Source organism: Colletotrichum abscissum (assembly GCF_030869225.1).
Source record: "Colletotrichum abscissum strain IMI 504890 chromosome Unknown Scaffold_2.1, whole genome shotgun sequence".
NCBI lineage: Eukaryota > Fungi > Ascomycota > Sordariomycetes > Glomerellales > Glomerellaceae > Colletotrichum > Colletotrichum abscissum.
The window spans coordinates 663,686-687,480 of NW_026850098.1; the positions used below are offsets into that span (position 1 = coordinate 663,686).

At 40.5% G+C, this 23,795-nt stretch overlaps 7 protein-coding genes across 7 annotated transcripts; 3 read left to right on the forward strand and 4 right to left on the reverse strand.

Annotated features, from left to right (window-relative positions):
- Positions 1 to 1,775: 1,775 nt before the first annotated feature.
- CABS01_00924 (ankyrin and HET domain-containing protein) lies at positions 1,776 to 3,946 on the forward strand (the record flags this gene model as incomplete). Its single annotated transcript, XM_060534305.1, has 2 exons — positions 1,776 to 2,046; positions 2,115 to 3,946. The coding sequence occupies 2 exons, from the start codon at positions 1,776 to 1,778 to the stop codon at positions 3,944 to 3,946; spliced, it is 2,103 nt and encodes a 700-aa protein (XP_060401383.1).
- A 1,327-nt stretch (positions 3,947 to 5,273) lies between these two features.
- CABS01_00925 (uncharacterized protein) lies at positions 5,274 to 7,188 on the reverse strand (the record flags this gene model as incomplete). The annotated part of the gene is made up of 7 exons (XM_060534306.1): positions 5,274 to 6,212; positions 6,263 to 6,389; positions 6,440 to 6,719; positions 6,767 to 6,797; positions 6,875 to 6,903; positions 6,966 to 7,094; positions 7,149 to 7,188. 7 exons carry the CDS (start codon positions 7,186 to 7,188, stop codon positions 5,274 to 5,276), a joined length of 1,575 nt encoding a protein of 524 aa, XP_060401384.1.
- Positions 7,189 to 8,422: 1,234 nt separating this feature from the next.
- Positions 8,423 to 10,074, forward strand: CABS01_00926 (tannase and feruloyl esterase; the record flags this gene model as incomplete). Its single annotated transcript, XM_060534307.1, has 3 exons — positions 8,423 to 8,887; positions 8,943 to 9,683; positions 9,739 to 10,074. The coding sequence occupies 3 exons, from the start codon at positions 8,423 to 8,425 to the stop codon at positions 10,072 to 10,074; spliced, it is 1,542 nt and encodes a 513-aa protein (XP_060401385.1).
- A 200-nt stretch (positions 10,075 to 10,274) lies between these two features.
- Positions 10,275 to 10,836, reverse strand: CABS01_00927 (uncharacterized protein; the record flags this gene model as incomplete). The annotated part of the gene is made up of 2 exons (XM_060534308.1): positions 10,275 to 10,564; positions 10,635 to 10,836. The coding sequence occupies 2 exons, from the start codon at positions 10,834 to 10,836 to the stop codon at positions 10,275 to 10,277; spliced, it is 492 nt and encodes a 163-aa protein (XP_060401386.1).
- Positions 10,837 to 12,830: 1,994 nt separating this feature from the next.
- CABS01_00928 (uncharacterized protein) lies at positions 12,831 to 13,233 on the reverse strand (the record flags this gene model as incomplete). Its single annotated transcript, XM_060534309.1, has 2 exons — positions 12,831 to 13,091; positions 13,156 to 13,233. 2 exons carry the CDS (start codon positions 13,231 to 13,233, stop codon positions 12,831 to 12,833), a joined length of 339 nt encoding a protein of 112 aa, XP_060401387.1.
- An 822-nt stretch (positions 13,234 to 14,055) lies between these two features.
- Positions 14,056 to 15,271, reverse strand: CABS01_00929 (oxidoreductase; the record flags this gene model as incomplete). The annotated part of the gene is made up of 2 exons (XM_060534310.1): positions 14,056 to 15,103; positions 15,228 to 15,271. The coding sequence occupies 2 exons, from the start codon at positions 15,269 to 15,271 to the stop codon at positions 14,056 to 14,058; spliced, it is 1,092 nt and encodes a 363-aa protein (XP_060401388.1).
- A 7,955-nt stretch (positions 15,272 to 23,226) lies between these two features.
- CABS01_00930 (uncharacterized protein) lies at positions 23,227 to 23,521 on the forward strand (the record flags this gene model as incomplete). Its single annotated transcript, XM_060534311.1, has 2 exons — positions 23,227 to 23,279; positions 23,356 to 23,521. The coding sequence occupies 2 exons, from the start codon at positions 23,227 to 23,229 to the stop codon at positions 23,519 to 23,521; spliced, it is 219 nt and encodes a 72-aa protein (XP_060401389.1).
- Positions 23,522 to 23,795: the final 274 nt, after the last annotated feature.

Below are 23,795 nucleotides of genomic sequence, written 5' to 3' on the forward strand. Positions count from 1 at the left end.
AACGGAGAGACTTGACAATGTTCTCAACTCAGCGTGAATGGTTGGTGTAATTGGTCGCTACCCCAACTTGACTGGCGATGTACTACTGAGGATATCTCAGATGGGGTAGTATCTCGGAATCGCAACCTTCACCCGAGTCTGCAGTCATGCTAGTATTTCGAATTTATACTTTGATCCGGGCAAAGACGGGATATAATACGAAAGATCAAGCACGGCAAAAATGACGCACGTGAGCTAGCATTGTGGGCTTGCCTGCGGGATGTCTATTGCATGGGCTTACCTGCTGCCTTTTCATCTTGAGCAATTGGTACTGGACGGGGATTAAGACTGCGCCCCTCGCAGACCTCAACCCGGTGGTCTGGATGATACAGAAGTGAGACGCCAATGTCATCTCCCCAGAATGTCAAAGCAGCCATGTCCCATCGACGCAGCTCGAATTCCAGTGGGAAACCCCCCAATACAGTCCTCTCGCACTTCATGGTCGTAAGGAGGCGGCGCAGAATCACGACAACGAATCATGTCCACCTCCGTGCAACATAACCGGCATAGCAGGCCTCTACAGGGCCGAGAACCACTTTAACAGCTGGGATGAACCAGATTTGGGTCAACCTCTTCCATATTTGGCAGTCCATGTTGCATTTCTCGTTTCCCCACCTCAGGTTGCTGTATGGGTCGCATACTCAGTTGAGGCGTATCCAGAACTTCGGGCTACCTTGGCGCGCGCTTACGTCCGCCCTTGCGCTGGGAGATGATGCATGCAACAGCATTGATATGCTTCATTATGCCCAGCTGTCAAAATCGCCGTCGAACACTGCTTCGTTCTTCCCACTTTGCGTTGATTGTTGTACTCCAATTGCGGCGCTTAGGCCGAGAAGTATGTTCACTGATTTTCACTCCAAAGAGTCACGTTGAAGAAAAGTTGGGTCCGGTTGATTCAAACGAAATGTGTCACGACGTATCTTCGTTCACGAGCATTGCGACTACATCTAGAACAGATACAGAAGTCTTTTCTTATGACCTATATATATCTGATACGCCTGGTCACTTTGTCAAAGACTGACCTGTCCCTGTCGACTGGTGCACTGCCCTAGCCGACCCTCTCCTTCAATGTCACAACACGCACCCGATAGTCTGGCTGCTACAGAGATGGTACAGCATGGCATGCGTCGAACCAAGGAGGTATGTCCAATTTGCCAAATCTGTGTCTTGCAGACTTGATTCTAGCTCCAATGACAGTCAGGTAAATGGGAGCATTTGGCACTTGTGTTGGGTCCAACGACCCTAGTAAGTAATTATGCAAGAGAGTGGCACCCGAGGATCTTCATCAAGTGGCCCCATTTCCATGTCAATTCTGCTACCAACAGCGTTGGATGCGCCGTAAAGGCTCCTGTACCAATATCCAAGGACCAGTTAGAACCTCTTTTCAGGAACACTCTTGATGCTTAGTCCCCGTGTAAACGCTGGGCTGGTTTCTACACATCGCCGGGCTACACTCTCAACGCTTCTCCTAGCCGCGCGGTTCGCCTGGCCATCAAATAATACTTGTCTGTTAAAGAGAGCCAATCTACCGACAATACAAAACCTGATTTTCTCATAAGAACTCCCCGAAGCCCCTCGAGGTCATGTAGCTTCCTCTGCCGATGAATATGTTGACACATATCTCCCACTCGAGGCAAAGCTGTAAGGAGCTTTGTACAATTGTTGCCCTACTTATCGTCTATCTCAACATCAAGCGCTCACTTTCCAAGTTCTCTTCCTTGTCCTTATCCGCCATCATGATCGGTCTTTTGCGGCCACTAGACTTGCGGAAAGAGGGTGTGGCTTCACACGACAATACACCGGCGCCGGTATCGCCGGTATCGCCAGTATCGTCAGTATCGAGGCCTCCAGCTAGCCCTGCCGCCAATCTTCACGCCATTGTGCTCGCTTTTCGAGCCATTACAGTGCTCAAAACAGCAAGCACCTCAGCGACTACTCGAATCAGAAAGACAACCTCTATTGATGCGGACAAACACCCCGCGTTACCCCTCCCAAATGTACATCCAGGTACGTTAGGTCCAGATTGACTTCTCACAAATGCACAACATGAATGCTGATACGTAATCGAAATAAAGTGTATCAAACCGTTCCTCTTCGCCCCAATGAGTTCCGCATTCTCCATGTGGAGCCATCCGCTTCATTCTCGTCGCAAGTTGTGGCCAGGCTCTCCGTGGTTGACTACGATCCCGAATCCAAGAGAGTCTCGGCCTCTTACGACGCTCTCTCCTACAGATGGGGTGACCCCAACGACACCGTTACGATTATCGTCAACAACGCAGAGTTGAAGGTGACAAGGAATTTGTCTATTGCCCTTCAGAATCTTCGTCACAGGGACCGAGAGCTTGTCATCTGGACTGACGCTATCTGCATCAATCAGATGGACATAGAAGAGCGACAGGTCCAAGTGACTCTAATGGGGGCCATCTACTCAAAGGCAGCCTGTGTACAGATATGGCTTGGCGAGGCTGGTCACGATACCGAAGAGGGTATGAATCTCGCCAACAGCTGTGGCGGCACACGTGCAGACACCGCAGAAGTTGTGAAAAAGATATGCGCTGATGGTCGTGGGTCGACTGGATTGGCAGAGCTCCTCGAGCGGCCATACTGGAGCAGAATTTGGATGTTCCAAGAAATCCTCCTGTCAGGAAAGGCGCAGGTTCAGTGTGGGCAATTCAGCACATCCTTCGGTAACCTCAAGCACCTAGACTTGATAACCTCCAAGTCATCCCTGTGGAAAGACCGAAAGAACCCTCCACCCTGGACTATCCGACTTCGCAAAGCGTTCTTCAACACAGCACAATTTACCATCAGTCCAAAGGCTCTCAACAACCTAGAGCGTATTCTTGTTCTCACAAGACCATTACAAGCGACCGAGGCGCGTGATAAGCTCTTCGCCCTTATGGGTACGTGCGATATGGCCCCGTATCTGTCCGTCGACTACAGCAAGTCGCTCCGCGATATCTATGTCGAGTTCGCCAGGCATTACGCTCAAAAGACAGGAAGTTTAGCTTTGTTTCTCCTTGCCGGGTCTCAAAATCCAGAGGATCAAACCGATATTGGTCTTCCTTCATGGACTCCGGACTTTCGCTCTTCGACGGGGGTCGATATCTACACTGGCTACGGTATCGAAAATGCAGGTACCTTCAATGCCACCAAAGGGAAACGCTTCATGGGAGCGTACTCAAAAGAACACTCAACGGGGGATGCCGACGGGGTCTTCGTAGCCGAAGGATATCTTTTCGACACGATTCGAACCACAGTCCCAGTCTTGAAAGATGCGCGGACTCCAAAGCAATTGTTATCGGTGCTGCGATTCGGACAGCTTGAAAGTCGGCCCATGGTTTCAGGCAAGCCTCAGATCGAAGCACTGTTCGAGAGTCTCATTTTCGACACCAATGGGCACACTGAAGAGGACTCTGAAGCTCGCGCCACCACAAAGCAACATCATCGATTGAATTACATGCTTGGGTTCATGCGAGACTTGGAGACATACATGGGCAACGAGCTTCCCAGAAAGAAAGACGGCAATGTTGACTTCAACGCCCTCTTCGACTCTAAAGGAGGCAGCGATCTCCCCTACGTCACCTTCTACGAGTCAATCAAAAGGACTGATCCCTCCCAGCTCGATGTTCATTACAAAGCATTCATGAAGGAGTTTTTGTTGAAAGCAGGACGGGCGTCGAGCATGTTCGTCTCCAACGACAACAAGCTCGGTCGGTGCAGCGTCGTTGCACGATCTGGTGATGTCATTGCCTTACTTTTTGGATGTCCTTTTCCTGTGATTTTGAGGCGGAAAGAGTTAGGATTCGAGCTTGTCGGTGCTTGTTACATCAGCGGCATGATGTACGGGGAGTTAATGACCAGCAAGAGTCATGACTTGGCTGTTCAGGAGATCCCATTGATCTAAGGAAGATATCAGCAGACGAAGCTGAGCATGTATCATTATCGAGGTATTTTATCATTCGGCAGCTCATCACCCAATTGGAGTCTCGATTTCTCGCGAGATTTACTTTATCCGAATGTCAGTCTTCGTGCTTCCTTCCTACAAGCTCGCTCTATCGCTTCGTAGATCTTCATTTCAGAAGCTGTCAGTCGCATAAAAACCCATCCTGTAGTTTCACCTCGACGACTCAGTCGTCGCTGTTACGCCGGTCAATAAGTCACAATCGAAAAATTGTCTAATCCTGGCGCAAAATAAGCCTAGGACACGTTACATTCCGACCCAGTTTCGTCTTTTCCATGGTCATCTGAGTTTCCGCATTCGACCGTCGATTGGCCAACCCTGCGGTCCGAAGAGTCCAGTGACTCTAGTCAGAAGCGCTCAGCTAGAAGCGCTCAGTCAGAAGCGCTCAATACAGTTTCTTGCTTAGCGTAGAGTTTCATTCGCGCGCTTGCGACAATAACGCCGCGGCAAAAGTCCATCATCTTCCATTCCATGGAGTTGTCATGATCGTCCTTGGGGCTTCCATCTGTAATTTTATGACAGCGAAGGGCTGGTGTTGCATAAGAGACCAAGCATGTCCACATCCCCTCCTTGAGAGGATGTCCCTTGTCATATCTCCTTCCGCAGCTCATGCAACTCACGGGACCACAATACGACCTTAGTGATGCGAAATCAGAGAGCGTGTGTCCATTGACTGATAACCAAACAAAAAGCGTAAGTTGCACAGAACATACATCTTGTCACCCAGCCGTCATTTTCAAATCTTCTTGGTTAGCACTTGGACTGATAAAACAGTTCTGCTTTGGCAAACACAGCCAATGACATCCATTCGATGTGACGAGCCCATCGAAGTGGGTGTCGCTAACGATGGACGACGGACAACCGAATCAGGTCCGATTGCCTGTGACTGATGAGAGAAATTGAAATCGATTCAGCCACTGACTCGCACCAGTTTACCATGTGCTTCCTTTCAGTAGAGACGAGATCCGTGTGATCAAGCTGCAGCCCGCTACGTCACTACTGGCTCCGGTTGTTGCCGACCTCGCCGTCCTGCAGCTCGGAATTGAGCCTTCCCAGTATAATGCGTTATCATATCGCTGAACCCGACTTGCACCAAGAGTTACTGCACCTCGTGCTGAAGCAGCTTCTTGATAGGCCAGACTCAGTGAACAGGAATTTATACCAGGCTAGGAAGAGAGTCAATGACTGGAATAGGGATTTGGAAGGCTAGTTACAAGATGTTCCCAGCGTACCTGACTTAGGTAGCTAAAACAACAAAGCAGGCTCTATACTATTCGGTTTTGGGCCTGTTTCTAGAAATGTTGACGTTCACCTTCTCAATCTCTTCCCTCGCTCGATCCCACCGACTTCGCTTGCCCTTGAAGTAGCGATAGATATGTGGACTGTAGATACCACCCATGAGAAGGTTGCAGAAAGATCGATCCTTGAGCCAGTAACGCCATCCCTTCCAACCCCACCCCAAATATTCGTCAACCCCAGTTCCAGCCATCTTGTCTGCCCATGCTGACCAAGAATGGCCATTGACAAGCTGCGGGTGAACATTACTTTTCTTTGCAAGGTTACACAGCCAATCATGGTGCTCGTCAACCGCCCGCTCCATCTCGTGCTGAGGTGGAAGATCCGAGTTCCCCTTCCAGATTTGCACGACAGCCATGGATGCCAGGTCATATAGAACGAATGCCCCCGTTGCAAATGCCACGCACCCCATGAATGCGAGTGAGTCCGGGTACTTGAGAGACAGAACATTCTGATACAGACGAGGCAGCGGTTTGCCCCTAGACCCCTGGGACGCAGTCCACTTCGGGGTGGTAACAGCCGTTGGATCAGCTTCGTGATCCAACAGACTAAAGTTGGGTTTGTATCCAGTGCAGTAGATGATAGCATCTACATTCAAACTCCTTCCATCAATCAACTCAACTTCATTCGGCCCGGTTACGCAGCTGACACCTAGGACAGAGTGGACTTTGCCACTCTCAAGCGCTGGGACGATCTCGTCTGAGACGACTGGGTTGCTAGTTTTGATCGAAGGTGCTGGTGAGAGATTCCACTCAGGACGGATATTGAATGCAGAATCCTGCAGCCTTTTAACAAATCCATTGAAAAGGCGTTCAGATAGATTAGGGAAGAACCGCTCGAGGAGCCTTTGGAAAGTGATCAAGCGAATGTTAAGTGTGTGGTCAATCGGACGGCCTTTGTTGGTTCGAGGAAGCTTATGGCAGATTAGACACGGTTTTCGATAGATTGGGGTCTATGACTTACGATGAGAGCGCCTTCTCGATGAGAAACATAGATCTCGCTTGCATGGCCCACAAGTGATGTTGCAGTGTCAGCGCCGGTGTTTCCCAAGCCGAAAAGCAACACTTTCTTCCCTGCGAAGTTCTCTGGGCTAAACTGCTCATCAGCAAAGAAAGACCAGACTGAAATAGTGTGGTTGACCTTTTGTAAGATTTGGAGTGGAGCGTTTCGCCCTTGAACTGCTCAATCCCTTTGACATTCGGATAGTTCGGTGTTTGGTTCATTCCTGTCGCGATGATGACCCTGTCGAACATTTCTTTGGGCGAACCAGAAATTTCAATAATCCATTTGTTGAGAGTATCATCATGCGATACATGAGTGACAACTGTGTTGAGACGCATCATTGATCGTAGCTTGAAGTGATCGACATAGTCCTCCAGATACTGCGCCACCTCTTCGGCCGAAGGTTGACTGGTCGTCGCTTTGATTTGTGAGAGTGCTAGCTTTTAGTCCAATTGACAGACTTACCATCAGGAAACGGGAAGTCTGTGAAACACCCCTGATGAAATGTCAGTCGCATTAACTACTTCAAGTCCCAAGTCTCTCGTCTGCACATTTTAGAGAGAGAAATCTTACTCTTTCTTTTGAAATATTAACGACAGTTGCTGTAGTACGTAAGTCAACAATGATCCAAATGCAATGGCAGGCGGAGCATCGTGCTACTCACTGGGCAACACAGAAGTCTTGTCCTCTCGAGTAAACTTCCAAAGACCACCAACATAGGGGTTGCGCTCAAATCCGGTCACTTCGAAACCCTCTTCGGCAAGATTCTTCAGAGCCACAATACCAAAGGCACCTACTCTGCGTCAGAATAATCAACTCGTTTCATCGACAGGTTTACTAAACTTACCGAGTCCGATCACTGCGACTTTGTTCCTTGAAAGGTCCATTGTGACACAATTGAAGTCATTCAAAATACACAGTATTTCTCAAGCCGGGACTCACCAGGGAACCACGCGCCATATCTAGTCATTTTCTCTTTGGCGATTCTCGTGGTATGGAATGCGGGCACCTAAACTCTTGAAACCTTGAGGGCTGAAAGTCATGCCACTACTTCCGCTGTTCCGCTGTGGCGTCCACTAGCACCCAGCCAAGCGCACCTAGCAGCGAAACCACGACATAAATAAGCGAGGCGATACGAGAGCAGCGCCTGATTGGTGTTTCTGATCTCACTTCTTACTGTCAGCATTGATGGACTTCGGAAGGTAAGCCCTGCGTTTCTCGTAAGTCCGTCGTTTTATGAGCTTCTCCGAGATGCAAGTGCTCGCATGACAAGTTGGTCCGAGACCGGCCTCGCCTGCTCAAATTGCTCAGTCCAAAGTCCTTTTTTCTTTTTTCTTGTTTGAGGTTAGCGGGCTGCATGCCTTGGGTATTTGATAATAAGTCCGAAGCAGACCGTAGTCCATGAATTGTAGAAGAACATATGTTTCGATCTACATTTGTCACTCTTCACGCAAGTAGGTAATTATACAACGTAGGTATAAGCAGCTCAAGGTGAAAAGGCTTCCCATTATCTGCTGGGGCTTATACGCCCGAATTTGGTTGAGCTTGAAAAATGCTGGTATAGGACTCATTTCATTACCCGAAAACCTACATGCACTGCACATCAGCGGTGGGAGTCATTGGACGTAATTGAATACCGTCACTTGACCTCACCTCTCATGCACTTAAGAACTCTTGTTGTGCTTGGGTTAACTGCCTGTCAAGGCGAATCATCGAGCACCGAAATCTAAAGCCTTTCCCTAGCACACCAAATTTGAAGTTATTTGAGCGCTTGGGACTAGGATTCGGATCCTGTCTGAAAACATCAAGGGAATTAGATGACAATGTGCGTTTTGCAGGAGCCTATTTAGCCGGTCCTGATATGACAGCTGCGTTGAATGGCTGAAGTCTTGATTAATGTGCGCAAATCAGCTCAACATATTCGCGCTTGGCAGCTTTGGGAGGTTTAACGATCCTACCCGGATTCCTTCGTCATATACCTTAATACGGAGAAGAAACTGGGTACAACGTCTGTACAAGTAAGGTGCACTTTAAAAAGAGTGACTTTCTTGATGTGCTGCGATTCGCATCGCCGTGTCCTTCCTCGTCGCTCTATCTATTACGAAATTATCTCAAGTCGAAATGTCAGCATTTTCTTGCGTCCCCGCAACGTTTGAGAACATCTCACTGTTTGGGGCGGAGATTCTGTCTCTGCAGACAAATCTTGTCACCAACTACACCATCACTGTCCCTTCTTCTGTTCGCTTCACCCAGCCGTCAGTCGAAGTGCAGAACGGGAGCTTTTGCAACATCACGGTAACCTACACCCACCCGGGTCAAGGTGATATCGTCAATTTCGAGGCGTGGCTTCCCGCAGAAGGATGGAATGGTCGCCTTCAGGCTGTCGGAGGCGGCGGTTGGGTTGCAGGCCGCAGTGAACCGTTTTACAGCGCCATGGGTGGAGCAGTAGCTGACGGCTATGCGACGACCACGACCGACGCTGGGTTGGGAAACGCTTTGGACGCGAGTCCTTGGGCACTTCTCAGCCCCGGAAACGTCAATTTCTACAATCTGCAGAACCTTGCGTCTGTGTCACTCGACGATGGCGTAAGTCGATACACCGTCTTGGCGTAACTGACTCTTCTAATCTTGAAGCATGCAGGCAATCATCGGAAAGTCTCTCATCAGGTCCTACTACGGTCGCGGACCAGACTATTCCTACTGGAATGGCTGTTCTCAAGGAGGCCGACAAGGACTCATGCTAGCCCAGCGGTATCCTACTCAGTATGATGGCATCGCGGCCGGTGCTCCAGGGATTCAATGGACCGATTTCTTCCCGAGCATGCTCTGGCCTCAGCAGTACATGAATATGATCGGGGAGTACCCTCATGCATGTGAACTCGCGGCGATCACGGCCGCGGCAGTGTCTGCTTGTGATGGATTAGACGGTGTCAAAGACGGGATCATCAGTGAAGTCGATGCGTGCCTTGATGCATTCAATCCTTTCAAGATGGTCGGTCGAGCAATCAACTGCTCTGAGGCACCTGAAGTTAGTCGTGCAGCAGCAGCTGTAGTCAATGCTACGTGGCAGGGGATGCGCAACTCCCAAGGCGTACAGCTGTGGCCAGGACTGAACCCCGGTACTGATCTGGCTGTCGGCGTCGCTGCCACCAACTGCTCTACAGGGTCTTGCAGAGGTGTGCCATTGCCCATTGCTACGCAATGGCTTTCGTTATTTGTCGCAAGGGATCCAAATTTTGATCTTTCCCACGTCAGTCAAGCTGAGTTTGACTGGATGGCACACCAGGGGCGGCAGAGGTACAACTCGATTATTGGCACTGATGACCCTGACCTCTCTGCTTTTCGTGATGGCGGAGGAAAGCTGATTACTTTTCACGGCCTCGTAAGTCAACCCCTTATCCACCTTTGGGCAGTGAAAAGGATTGACATTCCCACAGATTGACGAGCTTCTCCCTCCAAAGGGGAGTACCAAGTACTACAAGAGAGTATCTGATCTCATCCCGGGAGTTCATGACTTCTACCGCCACTTCGAGGTACCCGGCATGGGCCATTGCGGTGGAGGGAGGAGCGGAGAGCCAACTAGTCTATTTGGTCAACTCCGTGTATGGGTCGAGAATGGCACAGCACCGGACCATACACTAGTCAGGGTTACAGTTCCGGACGGAAACGTTCAAGACCGCATATTGTGCCCATATCCGCAGAAGAGCGTTGTCGATTCGAACTGTGATAGGAATCTGGGAACACGATGCTGGTCATGCGAAGACAGTTTGTAGGTATCACTCAAGGTCATTTCTCTTGTTGGATGAATTGGCCAATCGGCCGTTCATTGTCATGGATTTGGATCCTCTAGTTCTATGTCTTTGTGGTATCATTTGCAGCACACATCCGAAATCTCAAGCGCACCCACTTAGTCGAACAAGCCATACAGCAGGTTCCCCAAGTTGTGTTACATCATTTCCTGTGGAGTGTTTGTCTAGTCACTGCAGCTGTTCGAGCAGTCGTGCTTCTCAGCGTTGTATCTGGAGTGGCATTTGCACTGAACGTCCTGGACAGGGTAGCAGCTGCCAGAAACAGAGCCACGGTGGGGGTCCGCCGCGTTGGTGTTCTTGTAGTTGACGGTGAAGGATTTTCCGAGGGATCCAAACTTGCGGTTGATGTAGAAGAGAGCATTACCCTTGCGGAGGCCGTTGTTGCAGTACTCGGCGGGCTCGTTGCGCGCCCAGTTGTCGAATTGGCCGCAGTCAACCCCGTAGTAGCCGTTCACTATGAGACGGGAAGGTCAGCGACTCGTCCAAGGAAGAAAGGTCGAATAGTGAGCATGTTAAAGACTTACTGGCACTGTCGACCAGAATCCAGGGATCAACATGGTCGTCGAAGCAAAAGTCAAGTGTGCACTGGACGCGCTGGCAATCGCAGTAGCTGAAGCCGCAGTCGCGCTTCTCCAGTTCGAAGGGGACATAGTTGGGCGAAGAGATGGCGGCCAGGATAGGAGAGGCCATCAGGCTGGCAAGAACCACGGAGAAAAGCGAAGGCATTTTGGAAAGAGTGTAAGTAACGAATGTAACGAAAGAGTGTGATGGGTTCTACAAGCCAAAGAGTGTACTGAACGGATCTGTTGATCCTCTGTTCACGAGCTGCAAAGGATCTGGGTAACAATCATCTCTTATAGATGCGTTTACGATTGCTATTATTGGACTAACAACACTTACTCGAAGGAATTTGACAAGACGGGCATACCCGACTTAGCTTGTACAACGGTTACACCGTATCAATCAGTGGCTCATCGTGGTTCATTCAGTCTCTCGGCCGATGTGATATCTCTATTAGACTTTAGGCTAAGTGCCGGTGTCCCAGTATCCGTCGGCCTGTGCGCCCACTTCATCTGCCCATATGGCCATAGCACGAATCGTGGCGGCGGAACCTCCTCCTACCCGAGCCTCGAATACTCAGTCACCTTTGCGGCTCCATGGAGCGAGTCAGGGGCCCCCAAGTCAGACTCGTCAATGTTCTGGAAATCGAGTATTTGTACTGCCTCGATTGGAGGAGGCAGTGAATATTCTCGAAACTAGACATAATCAAGATTGGTGAGTTGTGGTTCTTACCGCGTCCATGGTAGTAAGTGACTTCACAAGTCATTCACTTGATCTACCTAGTAGAGCCGGGTCCAGATCACCTTACCCACGGTTAGTGGATACCCACTCATCTACCGACATTAGAACAGAGCCATCATTCGATGGCAGGCTCAGACGAAAGTGACAAGTTAGGCGAAGGCTTCCATTTGTCTCTGAAGTTACGGATGTCGTGCGGCGTGCCGTCACCCGTCCCAAATCACAATAACCCGGCATACCGAACCCGAATCTTTAATTCGCAAAGCCTCGCTAGATGTCAAGCATAGATAAGATCGACACTTCGACTCAGTCCGAACTCCAGTTCATGTCAAACAAGGCAAGGAGTCCCCCACTCGCCCAGCCGGTTGAACGGCAGCCTCACCCACAAAAGGCCGTTGGCATTTGACAGAGGTCCGGATACGCCGGTGTTGGGGCATCGTCGAGTCATCAGGGGGCGTTTCATCTGCCGTGCATGTACGCGCGTATCCAGGCACTGGCGCGCGCACTACTGATTAATACAGAGCAGTTGGAACTGCTTCAGCTGCAAAAATTTCATCCCGAGCACATCTCTTATCCAGCTGTTCGAGAACTGTGTGGACGAAGCCTCTTGGGCAGCGTCGAAATTTTGTATTAGTGCAAGTAGAGATTGATGGCTTGTGGGTGACACAAGACTCGGGGCGTACATTTCAGTCGTAATGCGTCGTGTACGCCCTTACCTAGACTGACGGAAGCTGACGGACAGCCGGACTTAGGCAGGTGTTCCCGCGAGAGTTCAAGTGCGGTGGTTGTGTGAGTTCCCGCAATCCATATTATAAACTTCATTACACAAGTGTGATTACGTGAACTTATCCCAGCCTTCGGGTCTGCCTCAAAATGACAACTAGGAGTTGTGGAACCTAGATGTGCACAATTAGCAAGTGTGTGACACTGTTGCTTGACGTCCAGGTTCGAAAGACGCTTGTCGGATTTTTTATATAAGCCTTCAACATCTTCAGTGTGTCTTAAGCAATGGACACGAAGTTTCTCGCCAAATGGATATCACGACGTTCGAGCGCTTTGCATGCCTCTCTGGTAAGAAATACATGAACAATTGTACTGTACGGATCACTACGTAGTACAGACAAGAGATGGGACTATGGAGAACCCTGAGCAGCATAGCTATTTCCACCGGGCAGAAGCATCATGAGATCAAATTAGGTAACGGTTCCCATTCTGCGTCCTGACTGAGTAACATAAGGTGTCCACGAAAGCTAGCCACTTAAACTTTGAATCCTTCGTATTGGTTTCCGCCCTTTTCGCCGATTCATTCGAACCAGAAACTAACAAATTGTTGATGTACCGGGTTCCAATCTTGCTGTTGCCTCCTTAATCCGCGGATGCAGACTGTTTTTCCACACCGACTCGTGAATTGATTAACCCGTTCAGCTCCAACCAGGAAGGGGGAATGGGGTGTCTTCTGGCTCCGCGGGCAAGCCTGCAGTCGGCAGAGGGGTAAGCGTGACGATCCTGTCCTCTTCGGCCAGCCTGACCTCTCGGAACTTGCGCAGAGTCCAGACATTCCACACGTTTGAGTCGATGACAACACCATAAAGACCGGCAGTCGTGCCGGTCCACTTCGTGATGACCCTGAGATCGCTATCTCGGGTGCGAAGCTTGTCGACGAACTGGTCAATGTTGGTTGCCTGTTTTCGGTAGTCAGTATCAGGACGGTACACGATGGAGCTCAGTCCAGACTGAGGGTCTTACCGGGGCAAGGAAGACGATGTATCGACCAGCGAGGACACTGGCGACGTAAGAGAAGAGGGTGAGTAGGCTGAAGCGCATCTTGAAGATTATGTATTAGGTATTGGTGAGATGAATTAGGGATATTGTGATGGTCCTGAGTGCAAGTTTGCTGATGATACCTCAGGATAGATGCAACCACTGGCCATCTCGACTGCCTTTTATACTCCACCGCTCTTCCTCAACTCGATATAATCTCGAGACATTTCCTTCCGTCATGCGGGGTTTCGATCACACCTTCCGATTGCTCACCGGATGTCATCACGACGAGAAGGAATCTAGGGGCCGCCATCACAGTGTGCCAAGATCCTGCCTTGAGACATCCCCAGCCCGGTCAAAGTGCAAGCCCAGCCAGATTCATGCGCAACTTCTCCCTCATCCCAGATCAAATCTCTCACGCGAATGGACAGAACTCTCTTTTTGCCAGCAGGCGCCATCACCTTTGGGTGTCGTCGGGGTCTTGGCTTCGCGCGTTGCAGGAGATCGGCGGTGTTTGTCCCCCGTTGCGGGCACCTCCAAGACCTTGCCCTCCGGTGTCTCTGAGACTCAACTTCCATAAACGGCAACTCTGCATACCGGAACGAGCTGACATAAAATACGTTTTCGATTACTATAAGACGCAACCGCTATAATAAGACAGACTCGCTACATGTAAGTAGTACCTGAGCCCTCTCCCTTCCAAAATAGACAAACTGGTACGTGACTTACTAGTACTTGCTAGTATTGCGTCAACGGGCTCTAATTTTCTCCCATCGGCTCGGCACGCTACGCCACGGCCGCCTCATCGCATCGGCTCCCCGAGACCATCGACGGCGGCTTACCTCGGACCATGCGGTAGAGACATCTCAGAGTTTATCAAATGTCTTAGAACCGAACCTCGCGTCCCGACTTTGCGCTCTCCTTGACAGCGTGGATGATACGCAGGACATCCCGCGCCTCTCTCGCCGGCACAGGAACGTACTCCTCCCTTCCAGTCTCAACAGCCTTGGCGAATCCCTCGAAGAGCTTGAGGTACGTCTCCGGCTTGTGCGTCGGCTTCATGCGCTCCTCGACCTGGCCGCCCTCCTTGACCAGCAGCAACCTCCCGCCGTTCATGGGGTCTTCGACACCGAAACCAGGATCGGTGGGCTTCGCGCCGGCCTTCAGCTGGTCCTCCTGCGGATCGAGGCACGTCTTGTGGTAGCTGGCCTTGGTGCCGCGCACCCAGAAGCGAGGCTGGCTCGTCTCGACGCTCATGACACCGATGCGTACGCTGACGATGAGGCCATCTGGGTAGCAGAGCTGCGCGTGCACGCTGTCGGGGTCTTCGGGGTCGAACTTGCCGTCGCGTTGGCTGACGAGCTTACCGTAGACAGTCTCTGGCATGCCAAAGAGGTTGTAGGCCTGGTCAATGAGGTGGGATCCCAGGTCAAAGAGGGCGCCGCCTCCCTCGGCCATGGTCAGCTCGCCCTTCCATGACGTAGGACGGTCAGCGCGGAAGCGGTCAAAGTGGGTGTCGAATTCGTAGACACGGCCGAAGACGCCATCGGCAATCATCTTCTTGACCGTGAGGAAGTCACTGTCCCAGCGACGGTTCTGGTAGACGCAGATGAGGCGCTCATTCTCCCTAGCGATCTGGATGAGTTCCTCGGCCTCCTCGATGGTGGGCACGAAGGGCTTCTCGACTAGAACGTGCTTGCCGGCCTGCAGGGCCTGCTTGGAGAAGCTGAAGTGAGTGTTGGGTGGTGTGAGGATGTTGATGATGTCAACATCGGGGTCCTGAAGCATGGGCTCCAGGGAGGTGTGGTGCTTCAGCTCAGGGTAGTCATTTGGTGCTGAGGAGGAGGCTGTGGGCTTCCGTTGGACGATGCTGTGCAACTTGAACTGAGGTGTGAGGTTGATGAAAGGGATGTGGAAGACCTTGGCGGATAGTCTGTGGATGGTCGGTCAGCACGTGGGCGTCTTCGGTGAGTCGCGCCGAGAGTGAGTCTATTCCGAAAGCATGCAAGGGGGGTCTGTAGCAAGGATGACATGGACTGAGAGACGGTCTCACTTACCCATATCCAATGATTCCAACGTTGAATGTCTTGCCTGCTGCCATCTTGTCTCTTGTGGGTTCTTATTACACTTTATAATGAGTCCGAGAAACTGTGAGCTTTCTTCGTATGACAGACTTAAACAAAATGTCGTGAGCTTGACAGCTTTATATAGCTATCGTCGAGCTGGATCACTTTAGCATGAAAGGCGATGAGGGGCACGAGGGGGCAATCGTGGAGGGAACTGGAGCTTTGGTGGAGTGACGGGCCAAGATTACCCCATTGCGTCACTAAGGAAGGACTCGGCGCTTTTCTCAATGGACGACGGAGAAAATTGCCCCATTTTCGGCGCGTCTGTCAGGTCACGGACGGCGACGCTAACGCCCACTTTGACACACCGGGTTTACCGGCCGTGAAGGACTGTTAGAGTTGCCTAAATAGGTCACCTTGGGGTTTCGAAGAGCTGCCCCTCTTCACCGAGGCAGAGCCTATTAGATGTGTTCTTCGTTCATTTTCATATAGTGACTTGACTCAACATAGCCTCGGTAAGACCAAAGAATCTATCGGATTAGAAGTCCAATTCGACCGCGGCATATAAATAACTACGCAGGGGCCAATTAGGGGCCCTATTTATAATTATTATAACTAGCCTAACCTATAATTAGAACCTCCTTTTTATACTTATTATATAAATATTTATATAGTTTAATTAATCTTTTTATTAACTTATAGTTCGAACTAACTACTTTATAATAAGAATACTAATACTAATTAATAATTAAATTTTATTATTATAAATTAGTAAAGTATCTCGCTACGTAAAAAAGACGACCTCTTAATATTATATAGAATAAGAGATTTATACTAATTAACTTTATAAAAGTAAATAAAAAAAGAGGCGATTTTTAAATATTATATAAAATTAAATAATCGTAGCCCTTTATTACTTATAAAAAGTCGACGTTTACTATATTAAATTACGTTAATTAATAAAACTACTTAAATAATTAAACTTTTATTATTATTTTAAATAGCTTTTTTATTAAATAACTTTTTTATAACCGGCCCATAATTAAAAATTAACTAATTAAATTAATAAAAAAAAATACTTACGTAGCGATTACTTATTTAATTAATTAGTATAATAAGCGAGCTTAATAATATAGTATAAAAAAGTACTATATAATTAAAAAAAAGGATCTTTAAACGTAAATATTTTTAATTAGCGTAATAAGAAGTATATAAAAGTTATTAAATTAAAAAATCTATAATATATAAAAAAGTTTATTATTATAAGGATCTTATAAATATAATTTTAAGCTCGTAATTTAAATAACTTTTTTATAACTCCCTTAACTACTCTTTAAGTATTACTTAAAAATATAATATAGAGGACGGTTTAATAAAAGAAAAGGGGATTTAGAAGTCCTAATAATATTAAATTAAAAATATTATAAATCTTAAAGATTAACTTAAAAAAAAGGTAGCTATTTTAAAATAGTCTTATAACCTCTTAATAAAGTTATTATTAACTTAAAAGAAAAACTAAAAAAATAAAAATTTAAAAAAAAAAAAAAGAATCCTCTAGAGGGCTACTAAAGGGCTTTTTTTTATACTAGCTCTTAGTATAAAATTACTAATTTTAAAAAATTAACTAAGTAATAAAAAGAATTACTAATAAATAATAATTACTTAGTTATAATTAAGCTACGAAAAAGACTACTTAAAAAATATAAAATAAAGTACTAAGAAGTTATAAAAAACAAGATTTTTAAAGTATTTAACCTTATTATATATAAGTAATAAATAAGTATTTTTAATAAGTCCTTAAAATTTATAATTTTATAAAAAAGAGGGCTTAACTTTATTAACTATACTTAATAGCTTATATAGCTCTTAATAGCTTATATAGCTCCTTTACGAGCCGCTTAGTATTTATTTTTAACTATTTTTATAAAATACTACTCTAAAAAACGTAGGTTAAAAAAAAAGGCTATTTAAAAATTATAAAAAGTACGAGGCTTAGGAAGTTAAAAATATATAAAATAATAAAAATTAGTAACTAATAAAAATCTTAAAACTAATTATTATATTGTTTTATAGTAATATAAACGTTTATTATTATTATTAAAAAAAGGAATTATTAAAAAACTTACCTTTTTATACTAAATAAAAAAGAGGATCTTAATAAGTATAATAACTAATAATTTAGAAAGGTAATAGTAATTATTAAAAATAATAAAAACAAGAGTAATAATAAGATAATAAAAAAAAATAAAAATCTCCTAGATTTTAATAAATTCGTTAAGTAATAAAAGTACGGATTTATTATAATTAGCATACGGATTAAATATATCCTTATTAAAATTAAATACGTTAGTAATTATTAATATAAGTATAAGTTAGAGCACGACTCTTAATAAGTTAAGGTAAAAAAGAAAAATAAAACCTAATCCTAAATAGAACCCTAATCCTTTATAAATAAGTAAATATTAACCTAGATTATTAAAGGACGTAAATATATAGAATTATAAATTAACTTAATAATAAGTAAATTAATATAATATTAATTTATTTAACTAAGGTTTATAAAAAAAAGGGGCTATAAGGGTAACCCCTATTTTATAAAATTATAAATAACCTTAATTATTAACTAAATAAATAGTTTATAAATATAAGCTTAGGAATTATAAAAATAGTTAATAAATTCCTTTATAAGTAAAGAGTATTATTAATATAATTATAATTATAAGAACCGTACGAAATCTTAATAATAACGATTATAAAAAAGAAATTCGTACTATAAAACTAAGTATAAGTTAATAAGGTATATAATTGCTTTAATAAATTTAAAAAAAGAGTAAATGACGTAAATTTCTTTCTTATAATTACTAATAGTAATTTATTATTATAAAAGGATATATAAAAATAAAATATAATATTAAAAATACGATAATTAACGATTTTACTTATTTTAATTTATAGCTCGTTATCGCTATTAATATAAAATTCGGTACTAATTAGTTAATAAAAAAAATAAATAACCTAAAGTTATTAATAATATATAACTACGTAGGGATCGTATATAAATACTAAAAATATAGTAGTAAATATAAGGTAATTTACTAATTTTAAAAAGATTTTTTTAAAAAAAAATTATACTTTAAAAAGAAGTATAAAGTTTTATAAAAAACCCTAACGATATTTTATAACTACTATAAAAAGGTTAAGATTAGAAAATACTAGTACTATTTAGTAATTAATATTATATTTATAAATAAAGCTTTTAATTATTATTATAAAGTAATATATAATCTTAATTAAAACGACTTTCTTAGTATTATTAATATAATTCGAAGCTATTTTAAGATTTATAATAAGAACCTAAAGCTCTTATCTAAGCTATAAGTAATTTTTTTTATATTTATAGCTAGGATAATAAAAAGTAAATCGTAAGTAAAGATCTTTAAAAAGCTTATTAATTAAATTAATAAGTTAATAAAAACCTAGCTAAATAAGGGAATTAATAAATAAAAAATCGGATATTTTTATACTATAGTTTAGTATATATTAAAAATAAAAATAACCCTATACTAAGTACTTAAAAACTATAAAACGCTCTATTTAAAACTAAGATCTAGTTTTAATATTAAAATAAAAATACTACGCTAAACTTACTTTTAAGTATATAACGGCCCTTATTAATAATATTAAGTTAATTAAATATATAATAAAAAAAAGAAAGAGGCTAAATATAGTAATTATTAGTAAAGAGGCCTAGATTCGTTAAATAAGCCGAGATTTAACTTATAAATAGAGTAATAAAAAAAGTAATACTATATTTATAAAAAAAAAGTATTAATTAAGTAACTATTCTAAAAAAAAGCGTATTAAATTATATAAATAATATAAAAAGTTAAAAATAGTAAATAGTAAAACTAGCCTTTATTAATTTAATTAATTCCTTATTATATATAAGGGTAGATCCGGGGGTATAGAACTTAATAATAATAACTAAAGTAGTAGCTTAAAATATCCGCCCTCTATAAAAAATTTAAAAAATAAAAAAAGTCTTACCTCCTATACTAATAAATTAAATTATAATAAAATTAATAATATTAACTACTCTTTTTTTACCCCGTTAGTTTTTAAAAAATATATAAAACTAAACGAATAAAGAGTAGTAAAAGCTCTTAATAAGTAGGCTTTTATTTATAAATAATAAAAAAAGGTCCTTTAAATAATAAATATAGAGGTAGTTAAAAAAGTAAATTTAATAGGGCTAAAGTTTATTTTCTTAATACTTAAAAAAAAAAACGCTATTTTTCTTAATATTTAAAAAAGAAAAAAAAATACTAAGTAAATCTAAAAGTAACTAAAGGGGTTCTTTTTATACCCCCTAGATTACTTAAATACTAAACTCATATAAATATTTTATATAAATAAAAAGTACGGCTTAAATAATTTTTATAAAATTATCTTAAATACTAGGGTATTATAATAATTAATAAAAAAAAAAGTAATTCTAAGTACTATAAAAAATCGTATTAATAACGCTTAATATATTAATAATAAGTATTACGAAGATTAGCTTTAGCTTAAGTAAAAAAATCGTTACCCTAAGTATAATAAAAATAAAAACGTATTTTAAAATAATAACTTTTTATATTTTACTTATTAATACCCTATTTCTTTTATATTTAAAAAATATAGATTAACTAAGTATTATATTTAATAATACGAGGAATAGAATCTTTAGTAATAAATATTTTAAAATAGTTAAATAATAATAGGGGTATACGTTTATAAAGCTTATTAATAATACGAAATTAATTAATTATTTAATAAAAAATAAGCTTAAATAACTATACTAAAAATTCGGATACCCGTTAGTTATAAAGCTATATAACCTCTTAAAATAATTAAGTAATAATAATATTAAAATAAGGGCGCTAAAATAGTTAATAAAAGTATATTATTAATACTAAATAAATGCGCAGAGCTTATATAAATTTAAATTTAAATTATATAATAAGCTTAATTTTAATTAAGAAATCGTTATTAATATTTTCTATTTAAATAGTCGGCTAGTCCTATATATAATTAACGTAGCTATATTTTTTTAAATAAAGTAATTTTTTTAGGATTTATAAATAAAAATAGTATAAATAGCCCTATAAAGGGGATAGATTAATATATATTAAAAACTACTAAATAATATTAAAACTAATACTAATACTAGTTTTAAATTAATAAAATTTAAAAAAAATATAACGGCTTACGGTATATAACTAAAAGTCGTACTTATTAAAGCGTATTATAATATTAAAAAAATAAAAAAGGTATACTAATAATTAAAAAGGGCGTTTAGAATTATTAAAAAAAAAATCCCGATTTTATTAATAACGAATACCTCTAAATAGTATTTAAATACTATAATAATATTATAAGGCTTAACGGGCTTATATTAATACTATTAGTATTTAAAATATATTTAAAAACGACCTTAGCCTCGCTATTATTACTAAATATAAACTAACGAGCCTAAGTAATTAAAAAAATAATATAAGTATTATATAAAATAAATATAAAAAAGTAAGTTAATAAAGTAATTACTACGTATAATAAGCTTAATATAAGAGGTAATTTAAATATATTATTAAATTTAAATATACGAATATAGTATAAAGTTACTTAATAATAAGCTAAACTATATAAGTTAATTTTTATTAATAAGCGCTTTTATATAGTTATAAAAAATCGTAACTAACTATTTAAAGTATTAATTATAATAATTAGACTATACTATATAAATCTTAACGAGGTAATTTTTAACTTATAAAAAGAAAAAGAGCTAAAAAAAACTATATAACCCGTAGTAAAAGTATAAGAAATTATCCTTAATAAAATTATTATAATAATACTAATAAATAATAATAAAAAAGAAATTATTAAAAAGGTACTAATATTACTAATAAGACGTTATAAAAAACTATAATAATAAGCCCTAACGTAGCAATTTATTACTAATAACGAGGTAATTAATACTTTTTATATAATAAAAAAAAAGCCGATTTCGAGCTAATAATTAAACTACGTAAAAAAGGTATAATTATAATTACTAAAAAGCTATATAAGGGATTAAATCTTATTAAAATAAATACTTTTCGTAATTAAGGGGTTTATTAATTTATCTTTTATAACTTAGAGAAGTATATAAACCTCTATATATTTAAATTATAAATAGTTTATAAAATTAAAAAGAAAAGAACACCCTAGCTATATAAAAAATCTAAATACGTAATTTAGGAGTACGGTAACGTTAAAAAAGCGACGTTATTTATATAATTACTTATTATATAACGCTATAACTAACGATTAATAATAGTATTAATAATATTATTATAAAAAAAGGGATACGAAATTTAGAGCTATAATATTACCTAAGCTTATACTTAATTAGCTATAGGGCTTATAAAAAAATCCTAGCCTATTTACTAAAAAAAATAGTTAGTAAGTACTTAAAAAGTACGATTATTAAAGTACTTAAGCTACTATATAAGCTCGTAAAATCGGGTACTTATTAGTAAACTACTTATTACGATTTTTATATTAATTAATTATTAATAATTACTTTTACGTACGACCCGTACTTATTAGTTTTTAAATATAAAAATAACTAATTTAGGATTATTAAAATATAAACTAACGATATATTAAGCCTATTTAATATTAACTTTATAAAAAAAGAGAATAAAAAGCTTTAAAAAGCGGGCTTTATAATAAAACTAAAAAAGGTCTTTATAATAAATACCCCCTTAGTATTTAATAATAAGATTTTTATAATTAAAAAGAAAACTGTCGTTTTTTAATAAAAGGAGTAGGGTAAAAAAATTAACCTTATTAATCTAAATATAACTAATATTAAAAAATAATATAAAACTAAGCTCGCGCAAGGGGTATATATTATAAATATTTATTAACTCGAGGTAATTTTTAATTATACTAAGGTAGTATAAGTTATAAATCTAATTAAATAAGATATTAAAATACTTAATAAGCAGCTTAAATAATAATAAATAAATCTTAATCAAGGCCTCGTTTACTATTTAATTAACTTTATAATTAATAAGCTCTACGTCTTTATTAATAAATTATTTATAAATAATAATAACCTTATTTCGTAATTAGGGTATATTATTATCTTAGTTAATAAGAGTATAAGTAAAAGTAAATTTATTATATATAATAATATAATCTATTACTTATTAATTAAAAATAAGTAGGTAATAAGAAGTATATTAGTATTAAAAGTTTATAATATAATTAATAGCGTTAACCTCTCTTATATAATTTTAATAACGCTAAAGAAAATTACTAATCGACTTAGCTTTTTACTTATTTTAATAGTTATTTATACTAATTCCTACTTATTATATAAATACTTTATTAAATTAAGAATAATAAAAAAAAAGAGGCTTATAATTAATATTATAATCCTTAAGTAATCGTATAAAAAGCGTAAAATACTCGAAATCCGTTAAATTAATAATAAAAATAACCTCGTAAACGCTTTTATAAAAATAGTACTAAATAAAAAATTAAAATAATTTATAAATAGTAAAAAAGTTATTATATAAATAGAGGGATAGATTATATAAAAAAAGTAAAAAAAAAAGAGAAAAAGAAATAACTTAGTAAACGGGCCCGAGGTTAAATTATACCTCTAATTATAATAATTAAATTAATAAAAAAAAAAGTTAATATTAGATTAAAAATCTAATTTAATTACGGTATATAAATAACTACGTAGGGGCTAATTAGGGGCCCTATTTATAATTATTATAACTAGCTTAACTTATAATTAGAACCTTCTTTTTATACTTACTACGTAAATATTTATATAATTTAATTAATCTCTTTATTAACCTATAGTTCGAACTAACTGCCCTATAATAAGGATACTAATAGAATCTATCGTTTTATAGCTATATTATTATTATTTCTACTTGTTGTCGCAATGCCGTACTACCACGTCTCCCCAATGAATAGGAGAAACCGGTTACCAGTCAGGTCTATCCCTTTGGGTTACTCCCGGAGACAGTGTCTTTCACGTAGAAGTACATCTGACATGATACGTATAACCCAGGAATGGAGAATCACAAAAAACGGTGCCGCCATGGTTGGGTCCTTTTCAGCAGAGTTATTTACTTAAGATCAAACCAATGTCATCAACCGATGGACAATACCCTTTGTCCGAGTCGGCGAGGTCCTGGCTTCTTACGAGTAATTCTGAGCTTCAGCATCCGCGTTAACAACTTTATCCGCGACCTAGACGACGCCATGGAGGCGCTTCTGTGCACGATGCCATTTCTGATCTTTGTAGAGCCAGTGCAAGGCCCCGTACATACAGAAGAACACGTGATACGACGCAGTCAGCCTCCTTACGAGCTGCTGCGTTGGCGTAGGAAATTGAAAGTTCAAGCCGATCATGCAGGGAGCTTTGAAGGCAACGATGAAGACATCCCCAAGAGGGTAGTACATTAGTTAATAAGTCGCCACAGCTCGGAGAGAAACCTATCGCAAATT